Source organism: Aspergillus niger, assembly GCF_000002855.4.
Source record: "Aspergillus niger supercontig An01".
In the NCBI taxonomy this organism is placed as follows: domain Eukaryota; kingdom Fungi; phylum Ascomycota; class Eurotiomycetes; order Eurotiales; family Aspergillaceae; genus Aspergillus; species Aspergillus niger.
This window is the reverse complement of record NT_166518.1, coordinates 2099354-2113399: the sequence shown is the minus strand read 5'-3', so window position 1 is coordinate 2113399 and position 14046 is coordinate 2099354. Positions and strand designations below refer to the sequence as shown.

General features: G+C 51.5%; 6 protein-coding genes across 6 annotated transcripts; 5 read left to right on the top strand and 1 right to left on the bottom strand.

Moving 5' to 3' along the window:
- Nucleotides 1-1019: 1019 nt before the first annotated feature.
- Nucleotides 1020-4687, top strand: An01g08880 (uncharacterized protein; the record flags this gene model as incomplete). Its single annotated transcript, XM_001389273.3, has 2 exons — nt 1020-3293; nt 3353-4687. The coding sequence occupies 2 exons, from the start codon at nt 1020-1022 to the stop codon at nt 4685-4687; spliced, it is 3609 nt and encodes a 1202-aa protein (XP_001389310.3).
- Nucleotides 4688-5417: 730 nt separating this feature from the next.
- An01g08870 (uncharacterized protein) lies at nt 5418-6393 on the top strand (the record flags this gene model as incomplete). The annotated part of the gene is made up of 4 exons (XM_001389272.3): nt 5418-5606; nt 5772-5898; nt 6000-6300; nt 6375-6393. The coding sequence occupies 4 exons, from the start codon at nt 5418-5420 to the stop codon at nt 6391-6393; spliced, it is 636 nt and encodes a 211-aa protein (XP_001389309.3).
- Nucleotides 6394-7084: 691 nt separating this feature from the next.
- An01g08860 (uncharacterized protein) lies at nt 7085-8060 on the top strand (the record flags this gene model as incomplete). Its single annotated transcript, XM_001389271.3, has 2 exons — nt 7085-7544; nt 7612-8060. 2 exons carry the CDS (start codon nt 7085-7087, stop codon nt 8058-8060), a joined length of 909 nt encoding a protein of 302 aa, XP_001389308.1.
- Nucleotides 8061-8502: 442 nt separating this feature from the next.
- An01g08850 (40S ribosomal protein RACK1) lies at nt 8503-10094 on the top strand (the record flags this gene model as incomplete). The annotated part of the gene is made up of 4 exons (XM_001389270.3): nt 8503-8582; nt 8798-8924; nt 9089-9406; nt 9669-10094. The coding sequence occupies 4 exons, from the start codon at nt 8503-8505 to the stop codon at nt 10092-10094; spliced, it is 951 nt and encodes a 316-aa protein (XP_001389307.1).
- A 1456-nt stretch (nt 10095-11550) lies between these two features.
- On the top strand, nt 11551-12937 carry An01g08840 (uncharacterized protein; the record flags this gene model as incomplete). Its single annotated transcript, XM_001389269.1, has 3 exons — nt 11551-11577; nt 11693-12227; nt 12294-12937. 3 exons carry the CDS (start codon nt 11551-11553, stop codon nt 12935-12937), a joined length of 1206 nt encoding a protein of 401 aa, XP_001389306.1.
- Nucleotides 12938-13128: 191 nt separating this feature from the next.
- On the bottom strand, nt 13129-14040 carry An01g08830 (uncharacterized protein; the record flags this gene model as incomplete). The annotated part of the gene is made up of 5 exons (XM_059750179.1): nt 13129-13195; nt 13251-13281; nt 13344-13402; nt 13437-13879; nt 13954-14040. The coding sequence occupies 5 exons, from the start codon at nt 14038-14040 to the stop codon at nt 13129-13131; spliced, it is 687 nt and encodes a 228-aa protein (XP_059599707.1).
- Nucleotides 14041-14046: the final 6 nt, after the last annotated feature.

Below are 14046 nucleotides of genomic sequence, written 5' to 3'. Positions count from 1 at the left end.
TGTAATTGTAATAGTCAGTAATACTAGACAATCCTAACTCACTAAACATTTCATTTCTCGGGTCTGAATGGGGAGCTAGAGACTAGTAGTAGTAAAGAGAGACAGACAAGAGACAGTGAGAAAGCAAAGCAACTCTCATTGCAACGGGATCTTCTGGCTGGCTGTTACTCCTGAAATCCATCTCCCCCAGCTACCAACATCTATTCCAGATCTTTCTTTCTTCCTTCTTCCTTTCTTCCTTTCACTTACTCTCTTTCTTACACACATACTACACACACTCTCTCTCTCTCTCTCTTTCCCTCTCTCCTTTTTCTCCTCCTCTCTTCTATAGAACTCTTTAATGAGTTTCCACTTCCGTTCAGTTCTTTATTGATCTCTCGGAATCGATTTCCTTCAGATCCCTTTCCGCGTCTTATCGACATGACCCCGACATACTGTTAATTGGTTCCTTTCTCCGGGTACGTTCTACTTAGTCGCGACACTATTTTGCCCTGCATCCACCCCGTTGGTACTCTGTACTTCTTATTTTTCTTTTTTTTTCCCCATTCCTCGCTTTGCTTCGGTCATCCTTTGTTTTTTTCTTCGCGCCTTCGCTGCTCATTGCGCCCTCCCCCACAGTCATCTTTCTGTTTTTGCTTTTGATAGTCTGGGATGGTCCGACGCCATCTTACGGCATCCGTTCAGAAGGCAGACTGCGCAAAGGCGAATCAAGCAAAAGGCCCCCAAACTAGGCTGTGCATCGGAGGTCGTATTGTTGGAAAAGCTGACGAAGATATGCTTATGCCTTATGACTTCTAGGATGATCTAGCGTGCTATTTCCCTATTCTTTCTGGCCATTCTCTTTGACCTCCGAGATTATACCCCGAGTCGTTCACTTTCTATCCTACTTCTTTAATACCTACTACCCTGTGCGCGCTATCGGGGTCGATATATGACCCTGTGGTTCAATCATGCAGCACAACAAGGGACTCGAATCGCACGAGCTGGGACGGACGCTCTCGCGTTCGCGCAGCACCAGCATGTCCAGTGACTCGCAGCTCTCCCGTTCCCATTTTCTCGCTCCCCCAACAGTGATCCCCGCGCCCTCGTATATCGCCTCATCTGCGGCCGCTCAAATCATTACTGCCGACCAAGAGTTCAACGCCGCCGACTTTGTAGCCGACGATGAAGGCCATGACTCCAGTGCGAGTGCGCTTGTCACCCCTGAAGCTCTTTCTTCTCTCAATGCATTCCTCGACAACATTCTCTTCAACATCCTGGCTGCCGCCAAGTCCACCCAATTGGTCAAGATTCGTCCCGCCGTCGCCGAAGTGTTAAAGCCTCGACTTGCCAAGGAGATGGTTTCGGCAGCTGACGACGAGTTAAGTGAATACCTAGGTGGACCGGAAGACGAGCAGCTGGAGTTCCGTAGCGGCCAAACCTCGATTGGGGAATTCGACCTTGTGCGTTCCTGGAAGCTGACCCGTCTGCGGTGCATGGTCTACACGCGGCTGGGAGATATGGAAGAAGACGACGAAGAGGAATATATCAACCAGGAAATCATAGGCGAAGATGGAGGTGGCCTCCGCAGGCTCGCCAGCCATGTCGGTCACATCACGCCTGCTGCCTCGATCTTTCTTACCTCCATCATTGAGCACATGGGGGAGCAAGCTCTTATCATCGCGGGTGAGATAGCTCGATCTAGGCTATCAGCAAACCTTGAGGATGAAGATGATTTGGCAGGGACGGGTGCGAATCGGGCAAGCATGGACCGACTGGTCGTGGAAGACCACGACATGGAGAGGCTGGCGTTGAACCCCACCCTGGGCAGACTTTGGCGGACTTGGAGGAAGCGTGTGCGAGGAAGCAACTTGTCGCGAGCGGTGTCAAGGGAATCTCTACGGAATCGCCAGAGCTTAGTTTTCGGGCCCGGCAGTAGAAAAAGCAGTGCTATCACAATCGACGAGATCTCGCCGCGTACAGCATCATCGCGATCCGTGAACGAGCCGCTCCCGGAGACTGAGGATGAAGTTGACCCGGCCTCCGTCCCGCTGCCGATGAGTGAGCATGACATCCAGGAGATTGAGATCCCATGCTTCCTTCCGGAGCTCGACACTGGCGACATCCAGACGATGCAGGCTGTAGTAGCTCATAAGGTTCGACCCCATAGCCTTATGGTGCTGACACTACCCTCACCACGATCGCCCTCATCGAATGGGAACTCTCCTATCACGCCAAGATTGGTTAACATCAAATCTCCGCGCCATGTTCGGTCAAGGTCTTTGCCCAATACTGCTCCCGCGGATGAACAACCCTCCGAAGTTGAGCAGCCCGCCGAGCGCACGTCGCCTACTCCATCGGAGGAGCGAAGACGCCTGGAGACGATGTACGAGCATGACGAGGACGACGAGCGGCACGGTGAAGCGGCAACTAAACCAGAGGCCGTTGAACAAAATGAACCGGTGGTTCCTAGCGCTGGACAGGGGGCCGCCGCGACTCCGTCCACTTCGGTCGCATCGGTCGAGGTAGCAATGAGTGACGCTAGTAGTACCCCAGTGTCGTCACCTTCTCTGAGCGACCGTGATTACCCAGAAACTGACGAGGTTGAGAAACATGAGAGAGTTGAAAAAGCTCAACTGGCCCCTGGGGTAGAAACTGCCCCTGGGCCTCTCGCGCCCCGGACGCAGGGGGTTGTGGACTCCACCCCGGCACAACCCACCGCCGCCGCCGATCAGGATGCGTCCAAGGCTGCTGATTGTGACCAGTCTACTCCCGAGGACTCTACCCCTCCAACTGTTCCATCTTCTGCAGAGGACACCGCTGTAGAGAAAGCATCCCGGCCTGTTTCAACTTCTGGAGAGAGCGCAATTTCGGATTCTTCACGGTCATTGCCTGGCAAACGCGGCTCGTCCGTACCCGGGGTTCAGCATCAGTACGGGCGCTCGAGCCCAGGGATAGCCTCCGTCAGCTCCGGCGTCGAACGCGCCGCAGTCCAGCGATTGCCGGCACGGCCGTCCACCTCTGTGGCGTCTTCTGTTTATTCCAAGTCTCGTCGCTCGGGCAGCTTCAGCAGCAGCCGTGAGAAGCGTCCTGTCACAGCGGGTTCTACTACTTCTCAGGTATCGAGCAAGTTGAAAGGTCTTATCGGTCGGCCTGCAGATACGGGCTCGCTTCGTCTCCGTACCTCGTCTGAGGTGAGCAGGGTCTCGACACGCGAGTCGGCTTACGACGACACGTCCGGCTTGGACGAGTTGATCCGGAGCGAGGAAACTATCCATTTCACCTTGACCCCCAGGAGCATGAGGGAAATGGAGGTGAGTCAGCAATTGTTCTCCCTTTTCCCCCATCTGCTATTGCTAATACCTTGAACTAGTTGCCGGATTCACCTAGATGGCGTGCTCAGCAAGCAAGTACTGATCCGACCGACCTGCCAAAGAGCGTTGAGCCGATTCCAGATGACATGTCTCGGTCGAGACACTCAACTACATCGTCGAAAAGCACGGTGGACCTTCCACCAGTACCCAAGTACATCCAGTCGAAACCCAAGTCCATCGAAATTCCCACTACGGGCCTACAGCAGAAACCGGCTGTCGGACAGGCTCGGGACGCAAAGCACAGCATGGAATCGACCCGTGATTTTGCAAACTTCTTGAAGTCTACCGGGCCGAATACTCCAACCACTCCAGCAACGGTTGATGGTAGCCCTGCCAAGTCGTCGCGCTTGCGCCGGTTGTCTGACGCCACTGAGATTTCGAAGAAGCTTTCCCGACCTGCGAGTAGCACTGTTTCTGTTGCCAACTCTGCCCGTAGCGGTCCTCGTCTGGAAGCCCGTTCTGCTGTGGCTCCCCGGGGCGATCAGACGTCCGACTTGATTGATTTTATTCGGGAAGGCCCACCAACGGCTGGGGCTCATCGTATCCCGCGGACAGTGGCGCCTTTCAGGGATACCATGGACTCGGACGAGCTACAGGCTATTGAGCCAGGCCGCACTGCAAAGGGCGCCCCCTCAGTGGCCAGCACGCAGTCAGTGGCTGAGACATCTCTGGTTTCCGTGGGCTCTCGCACAGGGCTTCTGGAATCTACTAGCCGGACGAGCACTCCGACTGCCTTGGCCAAGGAAACGAAGACGACATTTGCTGCTCCTGTGAGCGTTTCTGATGACCACCGTCCGCCACGGACAAGACGTCGTGTGCCGGACCCTTACGCTATCGACTTGGACGATGACGACGAGCTCGACGAACTTCTTGAAGAGCCAAAGCCCAAACGGGATGAGGAGAGTCTGATCGACTTCCTGCGCAATGTCCCTCCGCCAGAGCCCACTCCGCCACAGCAGCCTTTGGCGGCCACCGCGAACTCTCGGCGAGGCTCAGCATCAGTGAAGGCTCGGCTGCGTCGCAACACCGCATCCGAAAAGACACTTATGGCGAAACCCTCCAAGACCTCGCTGCATCAACAGCCCGATAACTACATGGGAGGAGCGTCGAATTATACCGTCAAAGTGGGCATGGAGCGCAATGCGGGAGCCATGAATGGCGCCTATGACCTCAAGACTCCCTCAGTGCGACAGACCGAGACCAGCGCACTGGCTGATTTCCTCAAGAACACTGGACCTCCTGAGCCTCCCGTCACCAAGGCTCCTGCTGCTACCAAGTCTAAGGACTCGGGGTTCTCGCGACTTTTTATGCGCCGCAAGAAGGTCGAGGCATAATGTGCCTCACTGATTAATGCGTCTTATTTTTATTCCCCTCCTGTGTCCCATTTCTCTACATTGTCACTCTCTAATCATTGCTTTGAACACGATATCATAATGTGTTAGGCAAACGACATGCCCTGTTCGCCGTGGCGAACTCTGATGAACGATACTGTCTTTTATTTCCTTGCCCTTTTCCTGTCCATATTGGAGCTTTACTCTTTCGCTCACATCTTCTTTTTCTTCATTTCCCTTTTGGATTGCGGTCTGTCTTTGCACCTCTTGGATGTATCACTCTTTCCAGCGGTATTTCTTTTTCACGCTTGATTCCCCCTCTACATTTCTTCTTTTATCTATCCACTAGTGTGTGGGCCTTTTTCTATTTTACTCAGTATCCTCAGGAAGAGAGTTCCACTTTATGGCCTGTGAATGAGATTACTCGACTTTCCAAATCGCCTACGTTGTTGATAGAAACAATTTCAACGAATTCATCAAATAACAAATCTCCTTGCTGTAATGATTCGAGTAGTAATGCCATCTCCAAAGACTGTAATTTGTATAGATCCGGCGTGTGGGCCGATATCCGGAGAAACGTTCGACCGGCCGATCGGGATCCCCGGTCTCCAGAGCGCGGCGGGCATCAATAGCAGCAGCACAGCAGCTTCCGAGCCTCGTTGTCAATTTATAGTCTCCTCCCCCTCGGCCACTGCCACAACTGCCATTGACAATGGCGGCCACCCGTCTCACAATGAGGTCTTTCCTCGGTCTTCTCTTCCTCCTGTTCGTCCAACTCACCTCCGCCCTGAAGTTCGACCTCTCTGCTGTGAGCGGGAAGAACGAGCGATGTATACGCAACTTCGTTTTCAAGGACCAGCTTGTGGTCGTCACCGCCATTGTGAGCGGAAACAAGGGTGATGGCCAGGTTGTTAACATGCATGTATGTGGGAACTCACTCCATCGTCTTTTGTGATGATTGCGGGAGGCACGCTGGTCGGGCCAGCTGTTGTGTTGTCCTCCGGTGTTCGATTCTACCTTGAGCTTCTGTCGCTCGCGAAGGAAAAGGATGTACTTGGGCTAACTAGCTTTCTCTTTTCTGAAATAGATCAAGGATGCGCTGGGCAATGACCACGGTCGTCCTAAGGACATTGCCGGAGAGACTCGTCAGGCCTTCACTTCTCCCGCCGATACTGCTTTCGACGTTTGCTTTGACAACCAGCTCACCACTCGTCGTATGTTTATCTACCTTGATCATGTTGTATCTTGATGTGCCAGGGATACCAGGTGCTGTGTAATGTGCGTGTGTATGTGGTACTAACCAGACGACAAATAGACGCCGTTGCCAACCCCTACAAGTCCATCGAGCTCGATGTCGACATTGGTGCCGATGCCCGTGACTGGTCTAGCATTCAGGTTCAGGAGAAGCTCAAGCCTGTTGAGACCGACCTCCGCCGTATCGAAGAGATGGTGGCCGAGATTGTCAGCGAGATGGAGTACCTGCGCGCTCGTGAGCAGAAGCTGCGTGATACCAACGAGAGCACGAACGAGCGTGTGAAGTGGTTCGCTTTCGGTACTATGGGTATGCTGGTTGGATTGGGTGCTTGGCAGGTCGTGTATCTGAGGGCTTACTTCAGGTATGTTCTTTTCTATCGCTTCTTCCGTTGGGTCTGGTATTCGGGTAATGTGGCTAACAGCTTTGGATTTGTAGATCCAAGCATCTTATCTAGACCATGTCGTCTTAAAACTAGAATCGTGAGAAAGAGAAGGTTCCAGGTTGATGCTTTCTCTCTTGTCATGACAAAATATGGACTATTTCTTTTCAATGCATTTCATTATCGTCTTGACCCTATGTAGTTCCGGGATTTGCTTCACGGTACACTGATTGAATATTGACGAGGAGTATGACAACTATGCATGTACAACGGTGCTGGTGATCGGTATTGTTTCCTTTATTTTTAGCCGTCTTTAACCACATAAGGGGAGGCCATTTTCCCAAGCTTGAAAGACCGTCAATACTGTAAATGCTGTAGTGTGTCACGACCAAGGCATGCAAACATGCTAGCAAATGGACAGCTAGCGCGATCCTGTGTAAATCTAGATCGAAGTCCCTAATAGTCAATAGGAGACGATACCATGAGAGCCAATTGCAGCCCGCACACTGTGCCACATGCTGCAGTCATAGCAACATCAGCGAGGCAAGGGGAGCAAACAAACCGCCGTTGGAAATGCGCCGGAGACGGTTGGCGAATAGGCCTGCAAACAATGCAAACGAGGTTTCTCCGGATGATGTCAACCCCGTCATTCTTCGGCTTCGGTTCTTACTTTATCGTCGACCTCCTCCAGGATATCGCGACCAAACCTCCAATTCCCCCTTGATTTCCTCTATAGACCATTGTCAATTACCATAGCGACATCACAATGTCCGCACCCAGACTCATCAACCGCTTCATGCGGCCATCGACCTCGCCGATCTCTCTGACGACAACTTTTGCCCGTCGCTCCTTCGGCAGCTCGGTTGTTCGTCAAAACAGCGTGAACAACAATGATCGCGCACCATCCACGGCCCCTGAGCATCGCAAGAACCAGACAAACAAGCCCCCTAACCCCCATGTGCCCAACACGACCTCCACCATGACCAAGGACTTCCCCAAGGTCGGCGAGAAGCCGGCTCCCCCCGAGATGTTGAACTCGGTCGACCCCAACTACCGGCCGGCGGATCCTTACCCCGGGAGAGTCGAGCATTTCACCGGAGGTCGCCAGGAGACGGGGGCTCAGAAGCCTGAACTTGGTGTTGGAGAGATGGAGGGAATTACTTTCAAGGTTGAGCCTCTGCGCCGGGAGGGCGAAGATGTCACTACTATGAGGGCTCGGTTGTTGTGTTCGTGATCCCCGGTTCACGTCTTCCTGGTTGAATGAGTAGCTAATGCAGTTGGGTAATTGTATAGATCAGAGCCGCAAGCGCGGAATCCTCGAGTCTGATCTCCTGTTGTCTACGTTCGCCGATGTTTATCTGGCCGATATGAACAAGGAGCAGTTGCAGGAGTATGACCGGTTCTTGGATGAGAATGACTGGGATATTTACTACTGGGCCACGCAGGACCCTCCGGCTGAGGGCAATGAGGCTGCTGTGTCCACTGAGGCAGGTGCCCAGGATACTCCCACGGAGACGTGGAAGCGTACTGGAGCCAAGAGCGGCGAGTGGGCGCAGACGGTTGGTGCTTTCAAGGCTGCATACCGGCCCGTTCCGTCACGATGGGCCGACTCCGATGTGCTGCGACTCCTGCGTCAACATGTTCGGGATAACAGTGCCACGGGATTCCATGCTGCGAAGACCAAGAAGACTGGTGGGCCTGGACTGGGACGTATGCCCAATGTGCAGGTGTTCAACAAGTGAGCATTGCTAGTCTGCTGCCATAGGCATGGTGGGTTGTGTAAGTGACGCGAAATTGTATAGTTGGCTTGTATGATATGTGGGCGAGATTGTACAGATTATACACCGGAATGGCTTTACTGGGATATAAGGGGAGGGTTATAAAAAGCATTGCTATTCGATAATGAGGGTTCATTCACATTTCAACCGGATATCTAGTGATATAGATGGCGATAGGCGGTCAGCGGCCGAGGCAGGCGGTGAAAATACACGTGACTCGCTTATACGAGTTAGGGTTGGCGGTACCGCACAACGGCGAGAAGGGCTGGGCGCGCTAGTTAGGGCTCAGGCGGGCACGCTGAGTGTCTGCCACTCCATCCTCAATGCTGTGATTTTTATCTCCAGCCTAGAGTCAACGACAATTGCTCCGCCCGCGTTCATCCCTCTCTCCTCCCAGACTCCCAACATGGCTGAGCAGCTCGTCCTTCGCGGTACCCTTGAGGGTCACAATGGCTGGGTTACCTGCCTGGCTACCTCTCTGGAGAAGTAAGGCAACACTACACTACACCGAATTGAAGACATGAAACAAATGCGTTTTGTTGCGAAAATCGAACAAGGTGTGCATGTGCTACCGAACAAGTGGTATATGGATGCATTGTTGCGAGAAAAGAAAATGATCGCATTGGTTGAAACATGAAATATTCATATATCAAATGGACAAAACTGGGTTCTGACTTTATGTTTTTCTTCCTCGATTATAGCCCCAACATGCTGCTCTCTGGCAGTCGCGACAAGACCCTGATCATCTGGAACCTGACCCGCGACGAGCAGGCCTACGGTTACCCCAAGCGCAGCCTTGAGGGTCACTCTCACATCGTCTCTGACTGTGTATGCCCTCCGAATTACTCCGTCCCCACCATGTCCCAGTCCAGACAAGAAAAGACTTTCCCCACAGACGAAGGACGAAGCCCGATCGAAACCTACGAGAAGGCGGGACTGGGCAAAGAATAAAAAGGAAGATGATTTGGCTGACCGTGCATGGGGATTTATAGGTGATCTCCTCCGACGGTGCCTACGCTCTGTCCTCCTCCTGGGACAAGTCCCTCCGCCTGTGGGAGCTCTCCACTGGTGAGACCACCCGGACCTTCGTCGGCCACACCAACGACGTCCTCTCCGTTTCTTTCTCCGCCGACAACCGCCAGATTGTCTCCGCTTCCCGTGACCGCTCCATCAAGCTCTGGAACACCCTTGGTGACTGCAAGTTCACCATCACCGACAAGGGCCACACCGAGTGGGTTTCCTGCGTTCGCTTCAGCCCCAACCCCCAGAACCCCGTCATCGTCTCCGCTGGTTGGGACAAGCTCGTCAAGGTACGTTATGACTCGACTCCCGCATACCCAAGTTTATATCATTCGCAATCTCGACTCGTCCAGAAGATGTTTTTGCATAAACGTATTTGCTACTTCAGAGCCTTTCACGGCCATGAGACAAACATTCACCAATGCCCTGATGGACAATCAATAAACATATCTTGTTTATGTTGTTATTGCTTTTATTGCTTTTCCACCGAGAACTTCAACTTGAAGAATCTTATCTCTGTGGAGTCATGAAGCTAACATGCAAAACAACTAGGTTTGGGAGCTCGCTTCCTGCCGTCTCCAGACCGACCACATCGGTCACACCGGCTACATCAACGCCGTCACCATCTCCCCCGATGGATCCCTCTGCGCCTCCGGTGGCAAGGACGGCACCACCATGCTCTGGGACCTTAACGAGTCCAAGCACCTCTACTCCCTCCACGCCGGTGACGAGATCCACGCCCTCGTCTTCTCCCCCAACCGTTACTGGCTCTGCGCTGCCACCTCCAGCAGCATCACCATCTTCGACCTCGAGAAGAAGAGCAAGGTTGACGAGCTCAAGCCCGAGTACATCGAGAAGGGCAAGAAGAGCCGCGAGCCCGAGTGTGTCAGCTTGGCCTGGAGCGCTGACGGCCAGACTCTGTTCGCTGGTTACACCGACAACAAGATCCGCGCTTGGGGTGTCATGTCGAGGGCATAGATTGATACCCATCAAGTTATCAAGGGACGGTGTTGAGTTTTAGCGGAGGAGAGAAATCAAATAACAAAGATATCTGTTTTTTATTTTTTCCTTTTCCAAACAACAAAAAGGGCAGGCATTGGTTGGGATGTATGAGCCATGAGCAATGAAAGCACCTCGGAGGGAGGGGCATTTCCCCCCATTCCTCCCGGGTTTTCACCTTGAACATGTCTAGCTTACTCGAGATTTCGTTTCATAAAATCCGAATTGTCTGGAATCTTGTGAAAGGGATGACATGCAAAATGTTCTAATACCATTTTAAAAGACTGTTAAAAAGTTACCCTATCACCGTCGGAGACATCGTAGACATACCGTACTACTACTATCTTTGGTAGCTCCGATGCGAGGGGGGGTGGATCATAACTACTGGATAGTACTATGGCAACAGTCTGTGGGGTCAACGTATCGTTCTGGATTATTCGATCCATCGGTCGATGGAAGTTAATCCATAGTACCTTATATCCCCGTACATGGATGCTTCCGTTTGAGGCTCTTCTCGGGTCCGTCCCTGAGATTGATCTACATCACTAAGATCGTGTACCTTGCATCCCGTCAGGATATGGTGTTGATTCTGTTAGTATGACCATCGCCATGTATTATATATATTTCTTGCAATCACATGATTCTGTCTTTCTGATACTATTCACTTCACATAGATGCTTTACATTAAATTAGCGGGTATCATCAAGACCAATGGCTTTTTCTCTTTGGCCACTGTGTGCATCACCAATTGTCAAGATTTATTCCGTTTATTTTATCACTTCTTCAAGTATATCTATTCAAATAAAGAACTGAATTTTACAACATTTTATCAATGTCTCTTTTTGGTATTTTGAAGTGCTACTATCAACTAGTTCAATATACATTGTTCTCTATGACAACTTAGATCATAACCTGAGTAGGCTATTACTTATAACTCACCTTGACATTACGGTCCTGTATAACTAGCCTAATCTTACCGTAAACCAGCCGTCTTACTGCTATCTGATTAAAGCTAGATACGTTACACTTCCGGATATAGTAATAGCATGCCTGAATGCGGTACTGAACATATTTACCAGGAGTCCAGCCAAATATACAATGAACACATAACACCAAGAGACAACCATTATATCACAACCACAGAAAAAGAGGCTCGTGACGCTAAAGCAAGGTAAATATGAGAAAAGTCCCGTTCTCTATATAGTTGCCATACAGTGAAGAAGTTGGCCGGAAGTTCCAGACCTCTTTCACTGCTTAAGTTACAGTTGGAGATTCCCGCCGATCGATCGTAGTTTAGCTTCCTTCTCCGCCCTGCCGCATGACGTCGCAACCTATTCTTCCTTTCTCTCTCTTCAGTCGCATTCCACACCAGCTAATCTTTCTTTTGCTTCAGCGCTTCCAATAATCTCTCATCGATAATTTAAATCACCCCACCATGTGTGGACGATACGCTTTAGGCGTGGTACGTGCCTAATCCCCCGCCCTATGTACTACTCCTGTGGTACTATATATCACGACCAACACCCCACACAACCAGTATGAACTGAAGTGGTACTAACACTGGAACAAACAAAAAGCGCATGAGCTTCATCCGCCGCCGTCTCCAAGACCAAGGCCTCCAAGTCGACGACGCACCCCCCGATGAAGACGTCCGCGAAACCTACAACTTCGCTCCAGGGAACAGCGGCGCTGTTTACCTTGCTGATACGCATATGTACCCGTCTTCTCATCAGCATGATGAGCCAGCTAGTCAACCTGACACCGAAAAAGAGACAGCAGAAGGAGAGGAAACAGGGGGAGAAAAGAAGAGCAATGCCACCAAATACAAGCTCCACAGCATGCGCTGGGGTCTGATTCCCTTCTGGACGAAACGCAATCCCGACTACGGAAGTATTATGCGCACAATCAACTGCCGAGATGACTCACTAATCGAGGACCGGGGCCTATGGACGTCCATGAAGCGGAGGAAGCGGTGCGTGGTGGTGTGTCAGGGGTTCTATGAGTGGTTGAAGAAAGGACCAGGGGGGAAAGAGAAGGTTCCGCATTTCGTGAAGAGGAAGGATGGCGATTTGATGTATTTTGCGGGGTTGTGGGATAGTGTTAAGTATGAAGGTGGGCTTATACATTCTTTATACTTCTGAGGGAATGTTTGGGGCTGGGAGCTAATTGCAGTATCAGATTCGGATGATTATCTCTACACATATACGATCATCACGACATCTTCGAATTCCTACTTGAAGTTCCTGCATGATCGGATGCCCGTGATTCTGGACCCGAATAGCGAGCAGATGAAGACTTGGCTGGACCCCTCTAGGACGGAGTGGTCGAAAGAGCTGCAGTCGATCCTCAAGCCATATGAGGGCGAGCTGGAGTGTTATCCTGTGCCGAAAGAGGTGGGGAAGGTGGGAAATAATTCTCCTGATTTTATAGTTCCGGTTAGTAGTAAGGAGAATAAGAGCAATATTGCGAACTTCTTTGCCAATGCGAAGAAGGGTGCTGCGGTGAAGGTGGAAGAAGGAGTGAAGGATGAGAGGCCCACGAAAGATGCTGAATGGAGCGAGGATAATGCCCCCAAGCCGGTTTCTGGAGTCAAGAGGGAACATTCGCCTGATGTCGAGACGGAAGATACTAAGTTGCAGAAAACGGAGCCGAGTGTAGCTTCATCGCCGAAGAAGAGCCCGGAGATGAGTTCACCATCTAAGCCTGAGACGCCAGCAGGGAAGAAGACGCGCAGTGCCACGCATAATAAGCCGATGAAGAAGAGTCCGCAGAAGCAGCCCCCTGCAGGGACTCAGCGAATTACGAACTTTTTCGGGAAGTAAAAAGAGAGGGTTGCATGATGGAAGAAAAGACATGATCTGAGCTCCGGGCTGGACCCGAGAATTGATCGTCTGTAATCCAGGCATGATCCAACTTGTGTCAACTGCCAGCAGTTTGAATGGAGATACTATCCCACAAAGCCCAATAAATAATACATCCATGAAATATTGTACAAGGCTCCTAATGAAATAGCCTATTGAGACTCTTGCTGGCGCAATCTCTGGACCAACTTTTCCCGTAGGAACGGACTCAGACCGAAACTGATCTCAAATTAGCACAACCCACGCAGTTATATCAGGAATAGATGGTACTTACATTCCATCCCGAGTCACAATCCGATAAGTCCCTAGCCAAGTCAGTCACATCATCCAATATAACAACCAACCATCAATCAATCACATAACATACCACTCGCCTGATAATTGCCATTACCTCCAACAAACTTCCCATCAGCATCCACCTCCAGACTCCCAAAGATATCTTCAGGCCTATCCATCACACCTCGTCAGCCACACCCCAAACACAAAGTCAAAGGAACCATACCAAGCAATCCGTCCATACTCCGGCGGCCGTCTACCATCCGACAGATGAATCCAGCCTCCCCTCCCCGCCGAACCAGCACCACCTTGACCACTAGCTCCGCCACTGGAGTCCCCGGCTTCGCCGCGGCGTCTCCTCGTACGCCCGCCACCCATCAGCACTCCCCCAGACATTAGGTTAGCGCCTGCTGTTGAGACCATCACCTGGGCTTGCGAAACAGCTTCTGGGTCTTTGTATCCATGCTCCGCGATCACTTCTTGCAGGATGTTGAGGAATTTCGGGTTCTCTCTGAAGGAGTCGGGTGTTGGTGGGAGCTTGGAGGATACGCCGAGGGCGAGGTCCGGGTTGGTGGGTTCGGTGGGTAGGAGGGAGAGGATGTTGGTTCCGTTCTTGGGGAATACGTACTGGGTTGAAGTGTTAGTAGGGTTGATTTGTAGATGGTTCGTAGATCGGCGAATTGCTGCGTTTAGCTACTTACAATGTGAGAATGACCCTCTAGCGTGGACACAGCTCGGAGCTGCGTCCATCTAGGCGTCTGGCGAACAAATGAGCGAAGGCCCAACATTTTAGC